This window comes from Watersipora subatra, chromosome 3, assembly GCF_963576615.1.
Source record: "Watersipora subatra chromosome 3, tzWatSuba1.1, whole genome shotgun sequence".
Classification (NCBI taxonomy): Eukaryota; Metazoa; Bryozoa; class Gymnolaemata; order Cheilostomatida; family Watersiporidae; genus Watersipora; species Watersipora subatra.
Window position 1 is genome coordinate 58,028,062 of NC_088710.1, and position 18,112 is coordinate 58,046,173.

Here is an 18,112-nt window from a genome sequence, read left to right on the forward strand (position 1 = left end):
ATCAATCAATTTCACGCAAGTCATCAATAGTTTTGTAACGTAGTTTAATTAATTTGAATATGACAAAAGCACTACAAGGTTGATACAATCTACAATCAATACAATCAACAAAGACTAGTTCTAATTTACTGAACAATAGATACATGTTTATATACATATATAAATGGCGTCATTTATCCATGGGTGTCCTTAACAGAAACTAACTTCTAATTAAACGGCGTGTTTGAAAATTTGCATTTGGGTTTCTTTGATACTCTCCCAGGTTTTAGGCCAAAAAGAATTTTTAGGGTCACCATCCGCGAGGGGCATTAAGGCCAAAAAAAGAAGCTTTTTGTAAATGAAAATAGTACGAAATACAATTTCGTAATGAAACCATTAATAGTAAAACCAATATGGGACTTGAACCTATGACACGCAAGTTATTTGACGATCTAAGAAGCTGAGCTAACCTGTCTCCTGTGAAAACCTCAGAATAATTCTGCTGATCAAAGATAAAGATGGTTTATTTATAGCTTTGTTTTTTTCAACTGTTTGAAAAATACTATAAAAGAATAAAAATTCGAAATTCAAATTGTATTTGTAACCCAGGCAACGCCAAGTTCGGTTGCTTGTATGTCTAATGACGACAGTGAAGCTTAAATGCCACAGAAATCTTGTAAACTTTTAGCAAAGTGACAAACAATCTATTAATTGAATGTTATTGTGAGAACCTTTATGTTGAATGTCACCGATAGCATGTATTGTAGCATTACTAGATACATCTTGCTGAAATTAATAATGAAAACTTATAGCAGAAAAGAGAGGGTGGATAAGAGAAAACTCTCTAATGAGTTTAAATACTTTGGCCAGTCAATCACATTAAGCTACTGGCTAGGTAAACTATGGCAGGTTAATAAAAGATGTTATTTCTATGTAATATTGAGTCTTAACTCATTCGCACCAAGGCGCGAGTTAACTCGCCTATTTATAACGTTGCTAAGCACCCAACGCCAGTTAACTCGGGTCTGAAATTTAACGACTCCTTGCATCGTTATTTTCAAATTATCAAAAATAGTTTCTGATTAGTTGAAAAGAAAAAATTCTGGCCAATCAGAGAAACTTTAAATTATGCCTCTATGGCGTCCCTGGCAAAAGTTATAACCAAATTATTACACCCATCTCAATATCTGCCAAAACCGGAAATCACTATGCCGACTTGAAATTCTATCGTTCGCGATCATTTTTTTTCAACTCGAGAAGTAAATATGCAGATTCAGAAGTGGTAAGACATTGAAAGACTGCATAAATTAAATTAAAACATTATTTTTAATGTTACAAAGTTTTTATCAACTTTTAATTTTGCCAAATTGAATCGTTATGCTTAAATAAAAATGCAATCTTCAGGCTGCCAGCCGCAGTCAGACTAACATTATCCTTCAGTTTCGATAGGATCATATTGATTCTTAGAGCTGTCTTTGAATTCTGAAAAGTCAAGAACAGAGTTGTTGAACATATTTTTATTATTTGAAACATTTTCATGACGTTTTATTTGAGTTATAATGGCATATAGATTTGCTATGCTTTTGTTTGAAGGATGATACTCGTGAGGAAAAGTTAGAGTTTCATGATTTTCATGAACATGACTAACTGCATATGTATCAATAAAACTCATAACTATGTATTGTGTGTAATAAAAAAGTAATTTCAGTCAAACTTTGTATATTTTGCAACTTTTATGGTACAAATCTAACTTTGTTTCAGCAAATGACAATTTTTTCAAAATTGGAGATTTCCTGAAACAACCTTCTTTGAGGCACGAATTTACATAAAAGAGATATGAGTTGGCTATATTAATATAATATAATTTGAAAGAAGAGATTTGGCTAGTTTTTGTGAAATTTGAATGAGTAAATTATCTCAAGTCTGTCTCCTGTAGTAGTAATTTGAATTACGGCAACTTCCTGAAAAATTAGCAGTATCTGGGGCTAATCGCCTAAAAATTAGTCGAGTGCGAATGAGTTAAGCTTTAATGATGTCAGAGAAAGGGAAAAACTAAGTCGAGATCAAAGAGTTTTTAAAACAATAGAAAGGAAGCCAGGAACTATCGCTGGAGATACAGCAATTGAAACGACATACCTGGCCTTGACTAAGTGATGCCCAGTCCTTGTCCTCGGACGGCAGCAAAGAGTTTAATAGCTCCATTCTTTCAAAGAGAGGTGGCAGCAACAGTGAGGCCTCTTTCATAAGCAAATCCAATATGGCTGTTCTAACATTTGCTGGAACATTTGTGTCCAGTAATCTGTAAAATGTTTTATTTTAACTTTATCCCTCATTGATAAATTTTGGGACCCTCACCTACACATCTAAGCAGACACTGTTACACTATATACAAACACTGTTGCTTTATATACAGACACCGGTACACTATATACCGACTATATACAGACACTGGTACACTATATACAGACTATATACAGACACTGGCATACTATATACAGACACTGTTACTTTATATACAGACACTGGTATACTATATACAAACACTGTTACTTTATATACAGACATTGGTATACTATATACAGACACTGTACACTATATACAGACACTGATACACTATATATACAGAAACTGTTACACTATATACAAACACTGTTACTTTATATACAGACATTGGTATACTATATACAGACCCTGGTATACTATATAAAGACACTGGTACACTATGTACAGACACTGGTACACTATATACAGACACTGGTATATTATATACAGACACTGGTACACTATATACAGACACTAGTACACTATATACAGACACTGGTACAATATATACAGACACTGGTATATTATATACAGACACTGGTACACTATATACAGACACTGGTATAATATATACAGACACTGGTACACTATATACAGACACTGGTACACTATATACAGACACTGGTATAATATATACAGACACTGGTATAATATATACAGACACTGGTATAATATATACAGACACTGGTATAATATATACAGACACTGGTACACTATATACAGACACTGGTATAATATATACAGACACTGGTACTCTATGCGAAGGAGAAAGAGTGCACCGACCCTACAAGGAGATTCATCATAGGAGCAGCGTGCTGACCAGTGATACTCGTCGTGTTACTTTTACTCGCCATGTGAAGGTGAGTGTGCAGCAGGTTTACACAAGTCAATATGAATGTCTCATGTTCTGCACTGCTCTCGAACGGCTGCAACAATATTATAGCACATCATATAACTTGGACTGTTTTATTCGCAATAACGGGTCTAGCTTTGACCAGCACCGAAAACTGCATAACATATCGCAAAGGTTAGTTTAAAATTTTTTCCATTTTAAGTTTAAAATGTAAAAGTTTTAATTTATTCTCAAAGGTTTGACTGGAAAATACCTGAGTCAGTCATAGCAAGTAATCAGTCATAGCAAGTAATCAGTCAGAGCAAGTAATCAGTCAGAGCAAGTAATCAGTCAGAGCAAGTAATCAGTCAGAGCAAGTAATCAGTAAGAGCAAGTAATCAGTCAGAGCAAGTAATCAGTCAGAGCAAGTAATCAGTCAGAGCAAGTAATCAGTCAGAGCAAGTAATCAGTCAGAGCAAGTAATCAGTCAGAGCAAGTAATCAGTCAGAGCAAGTAATCAGCCAGAGCAAGTAATCAGTCAGAGCAAGTAATCAGTCAGAGCAAGTAATCAGTCAGAGCAAGTAATCAGTCAGAGCAAGTAATCAGTCAGAGCAAGTAATCAGTCAGAGCAAGTAATCAGTCAGAGCAAGTAATCAGTCAGAGCAAGTAATCAGTCAGAGCAAGTAATCAGTCAGAGCAAGTAATCAGTCAGAGCAAGTAATCAGTCAGAGCAAGTAATCAGTCAGAGCAAGTAATCAGTCAGAGCAAGTAATCAGTCAGAGCAAGTAATCAGTCAGAGCAAGTAATCAGTCAGAGCAAGTAATCAGTCAGAGCAAGTAATCAGTCAGAGCAAGTAATCAGTCAGAGCAAGTAATCAGTCAGAGCAAGTAATCAGTCAGAGCAAGTAATCAGTCAGAGCAAGTAATCAGTCAGAGCAAGTAATCAGTCAGAGCAAGTAATCAGTCAGAGCAAGTAATCAGTCAGAGCAAGTAATCAGTCAGAGCAAGTAATCAGTCAGAGCAAGTAATCAGTCAGAGCAAGTAATCAGTCAGAGCAAGTAATCAGTCAGAGCAAGTAATCAGTCAGAGCAAGTAATCAGTCAGAGCAAGTAATCAGCCAGCTCCCTATTTGACATTCTAAAGATAAAACCGGTTTTTAATGCCATTAATAAAAGTACAACTTAAACATAAACAAAATTATTTTTGTGTAAATTGAGTTCAATGAAGCAGTTATAAAAGAACAAATACCAATTATTGATAACACTATGTTATACGTTTTTAAACCTACTTCCAGTCAATCAGAGAAATTGTCTATTGGCTTGCTAGTCATAAAATACAATCATTGCTAATATTAATTACAGAGATCCATTTAGTGTTTAACAAGAGTAATGTAGGAAGCTAATCAAAACAAGAGACTTAATGACAATTACTTACAACGATAATTGTATCATGTAACATGCTATCAAATTTACAAAGAATTCACACGGGAAGCTAACATTACAAGAAGGAATCAAAATCTTAACCATAAACTATAATAAATCATTACTATACACTGAATTTGCTTTAGAATATTGTTATCTTTGTTTTGAATGTAAAGAGTTATAACAGCACTGAAAGTAAAAGACTAAGGCCCTTCACAAATAAAACTAATTCATAGCCCAGTTTATTTGTTGTAACTTTTGATATGTCCTCCGCCAAACCGGCACTTTTTCAGAATAGAATTCTCATAATGTTCATTTTAGGATGACCATTTTGAAGCTAATCACAAACCAGCACAAAATCATATGAGAAACAATCAACATTTATAGTAAAGCGTGTAAGAGAAAACCAAATTTCACACCATAGTAAGGAGATAACACTTTAGTCACACACCTCCAGTTAAACTACAGACTAAAAGAGCATATAAAAGCCAGAACTCAAAATATTGTTGCTTTAAAAATATCTTACACATGGGTTAAAGATTTCAAACCAGACATATTTCATGAATGTGGTTTTTCCTTGGCAGCAAAATTATGTCTTTAGCCTGAGCATTCACACACTTTTAAGGTAACCGTATTCAATCTTAATACTATGTTTTAAAACTTGCTACCCTTGTCAATGCAGATGATGGCCCTGACTAAACATTATTGAAATAAAAGAATAAAGCTGCTCCAACCAGACAAATTGGAGAAGACACTAAAAGTCCGAATATTTGAAAACACAGGATTGAGTGGGTGCAGTTGGTTAATAATATGAAGCAGTTGCACAGATGCTTTGTTTTTATACATATGATGTGATTTATATTAATGTACAATAGACCCTGGCCATACAATTTTAGCTCGTTCCGGTGTTGGCATCGTAAGGTGAAAATAACGTACAAAGGGGTATAGAAACCCATAGTAATTATCTAATGCAAACACCCCTTGGTAAAAAATGAAAATTTTGTGTACAAACTGTACATATTAAAATTAATAACAAAATAGTATGTCAACCTTATTAACTGTAGTTACCTACTGTAACTTTATTGCATTTGGGGTATTTAGTAATTATGATCTGCAATAAAATGTAATATTACAATGTACTATGTGCAGAACATACTGTAGGTGGTTCATACCTTCGAGACAGACGTATAACCTAAACTTTGAATTTAGGTTACGAGACACACACTTGAAGCACTTAGCACTTGAAGACACGCACTTGAAGCTAAGTTTTAGTCTGTATTTAACTAAACTTCAATTTTGTCTTCGTCTAAAAGTTTAACCTGCTATCCGTTTCCATTAGAACTTATAACGAATAGCATTGAACTAAGAGAGCGAGCGTCGTGTCTCTTTCAAGCATTGTGGAAAAAATTTTAGCGATTAGCATAACGACATTTTCGTTATCCCGATGTATTCAACACAACGACTGCCAAAGTTGAATTTTGAGGGAAATCTTTGTTGATATCATACGGCAAAAAAATGTTGTATGGTGATGACAAAAGAACATTGTGTTCCACATTTTAAGGCGAAAAAATCAGAGTAGAAACATTGTAACCCAGGGGTGCGCTGTACGTATATTGATAAGTTTAAAGTAGCCTTTTTACCATCCACCAATAATACACTGATGAGAATTTAACAAAATCAACCACTTGACATCAGATTTGCCTTCTCCAATGCACTGAGGCAACTCTAGTTAACTAACACTTGATCAAAAGTACATCCATTAAAATCTTCACATGTACATAGTTTTTGCAAAAAAAACGCAGTTAAACCTCTACATACAAAATTAAAGGTGAGACGAAAATAAGTGGAGGTTTGCATGCACACAATTTTCAGGTTAGGAGTTGTCAACACATAGTGCAATAATTGTAAAAGTTTGCAACTGGGCAGACAAATTTAATGATTACACAAACATTTTGGTCATGCCATACTTTTTTGACTGATTCAGTCTAATTTGGGCAAAACAATAAGTTGGTTAGGGCATTTTTGGATGATTACTATTTGTGTTAGTTATAATTAGTCAGCTTGTCCGAGTGTTCATCTATAACCATCAGATTACATAAGCTAGAAAAAATATTCAAATATCAAGTTCTGAATAAGTTTAAAAAAGATAAGTGTGGAAAGACTTTGCTCCTATAAGTATTAGAATGGAAATAATAAACTCACTTTCGGAAGAGAGTTGCTTGTAAAACCTTGACAATATGTGTTGAAAAAAGAGAGGATGACTTCAAACGTCAAATGATGCAGGTCTATGCAGAAGGACTTAGTTGTACTGACAAGAGACCCCTCAAACGGTGGTGTGGTCCAAGCTAGGCTATGAGATGTACCAGCCGATATCTATACAAATCAAACAGAGTAATTAATGTTGACTGGGCAGCCGTAATGATAAGAGTTTGGACAGATGGATACTAGGATAAGTTTTGCTCTCTCAAGCAACATTTCTGTGTGCAGAGGTAAGCAAGTGAATGCAACTATATATTACCATGAGTATATGCATCTAAAGTGTTGAATGTTGACAGAAAGGCACTTTTATAGTCAACCGACAAAGCTTCGCAATTTCAAACTTGATTTTTTTGCCACCCGAATATGATCACATGCAACTAACGAGTACAAACTGCCACTCTCAGATAGCCATGGCATAAAGAATCATTTCACATGATCAACAGCAGGTAAATATTAACAATGAAATTGGGTTGTAATGTTTCACATTAGGCGGTCTATTGAGTGTTTTGACAAATGGCGTTTCCCTTTTGAAGGAGTAAAAGTGCCTTAACAACAAAAAAAACATTGAGATTGTTATTAAAGCAAAATAGAGATCATTGCTGACCAGAGCAGAAGCTAAATGTGAATAAGGACAAGCTCGCACAGGCGTGAACCTTCAACACAACCTCGGAAAAAAATTCCTTTGGATTAAAACATTAGACTCATTGAAGTTTCGTGGCAAACAAGTATTCATAAAATCCTAAAAGAGGATCGATGTTTATGACTGGGTAGTGGAACATTTTTTTCATCTTAGTGGATGAAGCTAAATCTATGCTACTGATCAAGTGTTGGCAGGAAAGAAATAATATTCAAACTCACACATAATATAGCTTGCGTTATCACTGGCTGAAACAGTGACTTAGACAAAATGGCCAAAGAAGTTTTGGTGCAGCGTGACTACTTAGTTCCATTTTTTCCTGAGTTGTTTTTAAGATTAGAGCTTATGTGAACTGGACTAAGGGTATAGAGACCAGCTTTATAGGACTAAACCTTCCGAAACATGCAAAACCTGAGCATATACAAGGTGATAGGATGAGCCATATCTAAACTAGAGCTTCACGATATGACAATTTAATTATTTGATGACGACTATGAAAATTGCGACCATTTAAAGACATATCACAACATCATATAAACAGTATAATCATGTAACAGCGATCGATCTCACACCTGGCGATTTTCAGAGTGAGAGATGCTGAAACTAAAGCTCTTGTCTCTTTCTAAGGCCATCCATACACACGGGCCTTAATGAAATAAATGTTTCTAATTATCACGAACACAAAACAGTTTCTTTAAAATCAAAATATACAAATAAATCTTGACAGAAATTTAAAAGCCTTCCTAACATAATAATATCGCAATATATCACGATTCAATTCGATGTTGCTAATTTGCTATATCAAATCGTCTGGTAATTTCTGGAAATCACAAAGCTTTAGTCTAACTACACCCTGGAACCTTTCAAGAATTGTAGGTTTCTACCTGATAAATGGGTTTGCCATTTAAACGAACAGACTTGGTTGGAGTCACAATCGGGCTGTCAATATGGCCGAGACCACACTGACCATAAGAATTGCTTCCCCATGCATACACTTCATGATCTACATAAAACAGAAATAAATTACTTGCTATTTTAGCCACTATAATTAGCGCTGATTCTTAACTATAGGAAGTTGACAGAGGGTTGTGAAGACAATTTACATTTCTATAAAGATGTTATAAGCTCACTTGAAATTTATTTAACACAGTAATTTAATGTTTTAGGATGCTCACTGCAATTCAAGTGTATATCTTTTCACAGGGGACTGTGCAGGAATTTATCTGAACAAGAGTTGGAGAAAATAACTTTCTGAAAAGATTACACATTGACCGTGGGCAGGACTTGTCTATGATACTTGAGGAGGCATAACATGAACTCACTGTCTCGCACCACCAGCGTGTGACTGTCTCCACATGATATGTCTAGTATCTTCATCCCAGCCAATCCCTCTACCAACGTGGGAACCAGCGTGTCACAATCGCTACCACCACACAGCTTCCCACCCCAACTGTATAGCTAAAGTAAGTGATGAGAATGCAACAACACGGAATGGCTAATAGTTGTTGTGAAAAAGGGAAGGTATTAAGGTAACTAACACCATTACACAATCTTTACCTAACAGCTGTACAAAACAGCTAATTAGCTATAAGGTCAAGTTTCGATAGCTTCTAATTATCCAACCTTAAATATGCTCCAAATCAGAGATAAGTAGCTAATCCTGTCAGTCATGTTTATTCTATGGAAGAATAATATGTAACAATCTGTTGTGAGCTATAAAAAAGTTTAAACAATAAACCTAGCCTTTCAATCATTCAATACACTTTGACTAATCTGGCAACAAACAGCCTACCTGACCAGTTGAGGTGAGAGCGTATGACCACTGGCTACCGCAAGCTATCTTCTTTATATGCACATTAAGTAAGCGTTCAATGACCTTTGGCTTGTAAACTCTGCACGTGTCCCCATGACCAAGTTTACCTAAAAGACACAGTACATGCATATCTCTACCTGATCAACGTCAATAAATGCTAAACTAAAAGATCCTTATGTTTGTGACAGTGGAGTCTATGCTAAATTTTGTTTGATGAGAAGACAACTCCAACTTCACAAAACATGCTCATACCCTGATAATACATTTATTAGGCTGAGAGTACAAATAGGATAGCAAGAACTATTTTTCAGATCTCAGAACAGATCTCAGCCAGTTAATGCTTTTTAGAACAGCTTTTGGACAAAAAATAAATTTAAATGAAAACAGTTTCCACATACGTATAAATTAGATATTGTGACGGACACGACCTATCTAGTTTCTTTCATGGCCTATAACTTAGAGAAGGAGTGAACTAATATCAGATTACTATCATACACACATGTTACTGACCAACAGATAAAAGAGTGGTAAGAGACAATTTCAGCTGTGTAACATATCCTGCTAAATTGTCACCGTGACAAGCATAAATTCATGGATTAATCGTGAGCAATGTTGGAGACAACAGAAAATAATTCACCTTACTTATAAACTTGAAAACGTAGTCTTTGGGTTAATAGACCAATATTTATGAGCCATGTTAAGTTGATTATTTCAAATAAATAAATAATCAAACTAACAGCAAACAGACCTTTACTACCATCTCCAAAAGACCAGACTGTGAAACCATCTTGCGATAAGATCAATGTGTGACTAGATCCTGTAGCTACCTGCCCAACATTTGACAAGTCTGGCACAACACATGGCCAATTGCTGTAACACACAGTAACCATCATAGCTTATGGTAATGAATACCTACACAAAAATTAGTATGTGCAAAGCAACAACATACATGTATATATTATTATCATGTGTATGCATGCATATTGTATGTATTATTATGTACATTATATGTATGTTATATTATATGTATATATAGTATATAGTACCATCAGATTTTATTGTGTTGAAAACTGCTTCAGTTTTAAACAATCTATACTGTGCGTTGACACGGAGATGCCATGAATTGCTCGTTGCTTTTGAATCTTACAATATATGACTACACACGCCCTAAATATTTGTGAGGAGATCGTCTTATGTTTAATAATAACAGTCAGTGGAGTATGTTAAAGCGAGCTGGCTATGTTGACATACACTGTATGATCTAATACTTTCATTGCTTAGAATACTCCCACTATCAATGTTTTCATAGAAAAACCATTATCAGTTTAATATTTGTATATCCTTAGCACAGCCACACAATAATCATAGCATGTAATCTAATGAATGATTCGTCATATGATAGCCGTATCACACCCATGAACAGGATACAACAGATTATATGCTAGCGTATGATCTTATAGTAAGTAACTTTCCATTAACGTCATAAAAAGGACAATAGAAAATATTCAAAGCCTCACCTGCTCTCACCAGTGCCCTGACCAAGCCTACCGTAGTCTCCTTCTCCCCAGGTGTAGAGATAGCCGTCTTCTGTCACAGCAGCGCTATGGCGGTAACCGGCAGAGGCACATATTACAACCTGTAGAATGAATAAGCACTATACATACCTTTGACACAGCAGTCTATAAATCCAACAAAGTGAAATTAACTAATGGCTGACAATAATGTTTTCAATTGGAATATTCTAACATCGACATACAAATCTGTGTCTTATCTTAAGAAAAACATAGATATTTTCATGTAAGTTCTCTTTTAATGCGCAGTTTAACAAATTACACTTGTCTTTATAGATAAAAATGCATCAAACTTATCATACAGGGTACTTTTTTACAGACGAGAAATTCAACTTTGAAAAAAAATAAAGACTGTTTAAAATAGTACAATACAGGTAAAACCAAGAATATTTAAACTGCAACATTGGATAGTAATTTAATATAGACACATAGAATGTGCTGAGCTTACAGATAAAATAGTGTAGTAAACAACTTTTATAGCGTATAGACTAGTGAGTGAAACCATGTACATAGTTGAGTACAACTAATATGATTTACCATATATTGTATAGACTAGTGAATGAAACCATGTACATAATTGAGTACAACTAATATGATTTACCATATATTGTATAAACCAGTGAGTGAAACCATGTACATAGTTGAGTACAACTAATATGATTTACCAATATATTGTATAGACTAGTGAGTGAAACCATGTACATAGTTGAGTACAACTAATATGATTTACCAATATATTGTATAGACTAGTGAGTGAAACCATGTACATAGTTGAGTACAACTAATATGATTTACCATATATTGTATAGACTAGTGAGTGAAACCATGTACATAGTTGATTACAACCAGTATGATTTACCAAGATAAGCAACTTCTAATGAATACACTGTAAGTCTTAAACCTGGTTCCCATACCAAATGCGAGACACCGGCAGTAATCACGCACAGCAAAACACTTGTGGCGCTAGGCTCGGCGGCTAATGTTCACATAAAGCTGAGTCACTGGTGATTGCATAAAAATGGCCGCTAGCTGACCTTCACCTGTACAGTGCATTTTGGAGAAGTTTTACTTGCAGCTCTTCGCAAAAGTTAAACAGCGCTAAACTCTTGCGTTGATCGCCGGCAACTACCAGCGGTACTCAGCGTGTAGGTTCACATTTCACCGGTGATAGCCCTGCGGCACTGTCACCAGAGCTTGCGGCGTTTGTGGGAACCAGGCTTAAGTCTTTGGTTGGCTTTACACGCAAAAAACCTCAAAGCCGGCAATTGCGTTGTCAATTGGAATCTGATTTTGTGATTTGTGATTTATTTTCATCAACAAAATTGGTTTAAGCAAAAGAAATAAGCTGGAAGAGTGATGAAGCCCATAATACGCAATAGCACAGCTAGTCTTGCTATTACGTATTATAGACTTCATCACTCTTCCAGCTTATTTCTTTTGCCTAAACTAATTTTGTTGATGAATCTAGCTAATCTCAAAGTCATGTTCGCCAATTAATTGGTTGGTCAATGTTGGTCATTAATGGACGTTTAGCAATTCAGAGCCTGATTTGGACTTGCTTTATAATTATTCTGAAATTTAGAATGGATACCACACATGAGTAAAATTTTACTGTTCATTGATAGTTTATTTACCTCTTCTGCACAGACATTTATTTCAGTTCTGTTGTGTGTCACACAAGCACCTGCATTCACCTTTTTATGTTGTCAAGCAGCCAGTAGAGAAATGAGTCGATCTCACTAGGTTCTACCATACAATTTTTTTCATAAAATTTATAATATAATCTTACCTTGTAAATTAAATACATAAACTGGAGAACTGACAAATAAGAGTTATATACCTTGTCTGTCAAGCTCCCAAGCACTCGCTTCGGTACCTTCTGCACTGCACGAGTGCCATGTCCAAGTTTGCCAAAGTCACCATCTCCCCAAGAGTAAAGACATCCATTAGATGAAATAGCCAACGTATGTCCATCAAAGCCTTTTGACGAGGATACCTGTAACCAAGTTGCAAAAAATCATGATTTTTTTTCTGATGAAATCAATTTTTTTGAATTTTTATGATTTTTGAGAAATTTGATTTTTTTTGCTCACATTAGCTCATGCAAATGGTCTGTTTATTGCATTTCACATCAAAATGCTAGTGATGCCACCTTTCAGTGTTAGTGACTTACAAGCTTTAGCTTGACTTTTTTTTAATTTCTTGCACTTAACGGCCATATAAAATCATAATTTGCAGACTGCATGTTACAGGCTGTAACAAATAATGTGCCAAAAAAAGACAATCATCATACCGAATATAAAAATGAAACAGCAAAGCTTGAAAGTATTGTGGTTCAAATGTTTAGTACCGTGTTTTTGATGTATAGATTAAAACATAAAGGTAATAACATAGTATTCATGAGTGACATAAGAGTGATAACTACCCATCTCACAACACTATGATACCAACACACGTAGTGATGCCATATGACTCCATAGCACCATGATACCAACACACGTAGTGATGCCAAATGACTCCATAGCACTATGATACCAACACACGTAGCGATGCCAAATGACTCCGTAGCACTATGATACCAACACACATAGTGATGTCATATGACTCTATAGCACTATGATACCAACACACGTAGTGATGCCATATGACTCTATAGCACTATGATACCAACACACATAGTGATTCCATATGACTCCACAATACCATGATACCAACACACTTAGTGATGCCACATGACTCCATAGCACTATGATACCAACACACGTAGTGATGCCATATGATTCCATAGCACTATGATACCAACACACGTAGTGATGCCATATGACTCCATAGCACTATGATACCAACACACGTAGTGATGCCATATGATTCCATAGCACTATGCTAACAACACACGTAGTGATGCCATATGACTCCACAATACCATGATACCAACACACTTAGTGATGCCACATGACTCCATAGCACTATGATACCAGCACACGTAATGATGCCATATGACTCCATAATACTATGATACCAACACACGCAGTGATGCCATATGACTCCATAGCACTATGATACCAACACACGTAGCGATGCCAAATGACTCCGTAGCACTATGATACCAACACACATAGTGATGTCATATGACTCTATAGCACTATGATACCAACACACGTAGTGATGCCATATGACTCTATAGCACTATGATACCAACACACGTAGTGATTCCATATGACTCCACAATACCATGATACCAACACACTTAGTGATGCCACATGACTCCATAGCACTATGATACCAACACACGTAGTGATGCCATATGATTCCATAGCACTGATACCAACACACGTAGTGATGCCATATGATTCCATAGCACTATGCTAACAACACACGTAGTGATGCCATATGACTCCACAATACCATGATACCAACACACTTAGTGATGCCACATGACTCCATAGCACTATGATACCAGCACACGTAATGATGCCATATGACTCCATAATACTATGATACCAACACACGTAGTGATGCCATATGACTCCATAATACTATGATACCAACACACGTAGTGATACCTCATGACTCTACCATAACACCAACTCATGTGGTAACACCAGATGATTGCATTACCACACCAACTCATGTGGTAATGCCAGACAATTGTGTTAATCATTACCCTAGGACACTTATATTTCGCTAGTATTTAGTTTCATGAGTAGCATACAGAGTAAAATTTCGCTGGAACTTAATTTCGCAGCTCTGATGAGTGCGAAAATAAATGCAGTGGAACAAACATTAGATTCCTCAGGTCCAGTTCACTGGTACGAAATATTTTTCAATTTGGGACTACCGTACTGTTTGGACTATAAACCGCACCTCTATATAAGCTACATGTGCTTTATTTTCCAAAAACGATAATAAAACAATACATAAGCCGCACCTTACTATAGGCCGCAGAACTAAGGACTGTGCTTTTTAACGCGGCAGCAACTTTGCCATTTAAAACGGAACAGTGCAGAACGGCACAGTTTCGTATTATCCGACGCTTTTTAACTTAGTGCCTAACGGGACAGTACCGTGAGGCATTGTTTCGTATTTTCTTTCACAGCTAAAAGTGCACTAATTGGAGATTCCCGTTAGTGCGCCCTAGCGGTGAAAGAAAAAGCCACAGAATAAGCCACAGTGATTAGCCGCACCCTTGTAGGCCTACCTATAAGCCGCATGGCTCAAATCATCAGAAAAAAGTAGCGGCTAATTGTCCGAAAAGTACGGTAGTTTGTATTTGTGAACCGCAGGTAGAAATGTGTAGGCTAGATCAATAATGTAATTTGATCGCTTGCTGCCATTTGTTTCCTAGACTATCAATGACGTCAAAGCCCCTGCCGCAGTGACTGATTGGTACCAATATTAGAATTCAAGTATTTATAGCACGCGGTGCCGCGGTGGCCATGGCCCCGGGTTGTTATTGCTTTTGGTTGGTAATAAAATTCATCACCACAATAATTATTATTCAATTTTATGACTTTCCCTACCAGACTGTCATCCTCATCAGTTACAAATTCAATGACTAAACTAATATCATCATCTTCTTCATTTGTCTAGGCTTCCAAAAAAAATTTATTATCTTAATTTGTTTTGCCAAGCTGCTCAGTCGGTGTATTAGCTATAATGAGTTTAGCAAAACTTACCCAATGAGCCAACCACACACGAAAATTGCCTGCATTTCTAATATGACGATTTTATTGTGATTATCAATGAAGAAAGCCATTTATTTTCGCGTTTTCGCTCGTTCGTTATGATAGTTTAGTTTCGCTCATGAAATTTTCGCAAGAGGCTGTTGCCGCGAAAACGCGAAAGTTAGATGCCGCGAATACATAAGTGTCCTAGGGTATGCTAACTCTACTCAACACAAAATTTTTAGCAACGGAGTTTTTTTAAAGTGCATGTCTAAACTACATATATTGTGCAATTGAGTAGATGATTGTTTTGTTTTCATTGGTTACTGTATACCACAACTGCAAACAAAATTGACGAAATATAACGAATTGCTAAGATTCAGTGTCACATTTCACAATAGCCTATGGAAAATGAGACCAAAGATGGTTGACACTGCAAATTTGCAATAAAACGAGGCCTGACAAAGCGACAATATCTTTATATCTGCAAACAACACGGATAAAAAAACAGCTGCTGATCATCCATTATGGACACCCTAGACTAATAGATTAGAGCACAAAATCAAATATAGCTATAGTTTTACTAATGAATATATAAAATAAATATGTACCCTGATAAATATTTATAAATAGGTATTTATAAATTTCTAAATAGATATATAAATAAAATACAATAGCAGAACCTGGAAAAGGGTATAGAGACAGGGTGTAACGAGTAGCAATAGAAGATGTAGTGACACAGTGAAGTGAGCGCGAGCAAAATTGAACTTACCTTGCAAATTCTAATATGTTCATCGTCCTCCCCAAATTTCACCCTTTGAAAAGTGGAGTGGTTTGTTGAGTCTCCTAAGCCCAGCTTGCCATAGCTGCCTTTGCCGACAGCATACAGTTGCCCATTGGACAAAGTGAGAAATGTGCAGTACTGTCCGGCCTCACACTATACGATATAACTTAAGATGGTAACAGAGCGCTTAAGAGAAGGGGGACAAAGGAGGGGGAGGCGCTAGAGGTATTGGGGATTCACTAGTAGCATACAATAAGTTCAGGATAGTACAAGTACTAATGATTATTGTCTTAGTAGTTAGAACTAACGTATAGTAGAAATTCCAAATGTAAAGTACTATGAGTCATATAATGTACACATAGTTTATCCACCATAGACTCAACTATCAGCGGCATCATCTCTCACCTCAGGAACGAGTGTGTAATGAAAAACCTAAAAAAAAACCTTTTGAAAAGCGAAAGTTGATTTTTTAAAATAGTTCCTGGCTAATCAAGAACTATTTTTTACTAACAGATGCTTGTTGCTATTTTTTATGTGATTCCAGTTGTGAAAAATGTGTTAAAAGCTGTATTTATCCAATAAAACAATTAAAGATACCAATTGATTTTGATGTATATATTTAGAAGTAAAGTAATGGGATAAACCATAGTATTACTCGAGGTCTGTGTTTGGTGACACTAACAGTTAACAAACTATTGGTAACACTAACAGTTCACTATCTATTTAACTAAACTAAAAACTTGAAGGAAGAGTATGTGTTGTGTGTTGACATCACAGTTGCAGTTGTGATGCTAGAGATTCATCAGCTAATTGCATGGCGGTTAAGAATAGCCAAAGGAAAGCATTCTGAGATGGATCGAAACATCAGCTTTCCGTGTAATAACCAAAGCCACTTGAGCAGTCGTAGACTTTACATAACAAAAGTTTACAACTGCAAAGACTTACACAAATCAATAAACTATTATAATATTAGATTCGAATAAGATATCTATGGCAACTTACAACAAGTTGTACGCTTCCAACATTTGCTAGCAGACAGCTGAAGAACAGTGCAAATGTTTACATAAAAACTGAACATACCTGTAATAGCTTAGCTTTAAAGTTAGTGATGGTAATAGGCTCAAGGTATTTCTCCTCATTACCCTGTGATATCTGTGAACTGGAGTTGCTTCCCCAAGAGAACGCCTCCGTGGTGCCTCTAGATGCCCTCCAGCCAGTCTGTAACGATGCATTTTTTGTGTACTATGGCCATTTCGATCTATTCTCCCAAACAGGCGGGTGTCTTACGTTTTCCTAACGATCTATCTGAAATATGATTGGCTATCAGCTATATAATAAAAACTATATAGGGCCTAATAATTTCTCAATGAATTTAAGTAGCTCAAGCTAGCAAATTAAGCTAGTCTAAATCTTTCCTATAGTGAGAGTCATGAAGCCAGCTAAATAATCGTTACGCTATATGTAGTGATCTCTCGCACAATCAAGATCTTCAAGTGTGCTAGTAGTAACCAATAGTATTTTCCCAAGTGCCTTAAGTGTACCAAGTAATGAGTATGACCCCAGGTATTCCATTGCATAGCGAAGTAGCCGCTTGGCCTTCTGGATAGACCTGGAGGTTCCAAGTTCAAATCCAGAGCAAAGCATTTTTTGTTCCTAAAACTTTATGGCTATAATCGGACACACGAACGAGAATGACAAACAAACAAATGACAAACACTGATATTTATATATATAGATGAAGGTACAGTAGCAAGTAGCAATTTACGCTTTATTGACAAACCTGCACCTGCAAGCATTCTCAACAAAAAAATATTACATTACATAGTATGTT

At 36.0% G+C, this 18,112-nt stretch overlaps 1 protein-coding gene across 1 annotated transcript in view; it reads right to left on the reverse strand.

Moving 5' to 3' along the window:
• LOC137390790 (probable E3 ubiquitin-protein ligase HERC1) overlaps nt 1-18,112 on the reverse strand; it is a 171,055-nt gene that overhangs the window by 144,729 nt on the left and 8,214 nt on the right. The window contains exons 10-20 of the mRNA XM_068077107.1: nt 17,362-17,499; nt 16,270-16,434; nt 12,674-12,829; nt 10,780-10,898; nt 10,011-10,132; nt 9,242-9,369; nt 8,772-8,907; nt 8,334-8,452; nt 6,756-6,926; nt 3,085-3,227; nt 2,116-2,278 (exon numbers count right to left, since the gene is read on the reverse strand). Of these exons, the coding sequence (XP_067933208.1) occupies nt 2,116-2,278; nt 3,085-3,227; nt 6,756-6,926; nt 8,334-8,452; nt 8,772-8,907; nt 9,242-9,369; nt 10,011-10,132; nt 10,780-10,898; nt 12,674-12,829; nt 16,270-16,434; nt 17,362-17,499 (1,560 nt within the window). The remainder of the gene's footprint in view (nt 1-2,115; nt 2,279-3,084; nt 3,228-6,755; nt 6,927-8,333; nt 8,453-8,771; nt 8,908-9,241; nt 9,370-10,010; nt 10,133-10,779; nt 10,899-12,673; nt 12,830-16,269; nt 16,435-17,361; nt 17,500-18,112) is intronic.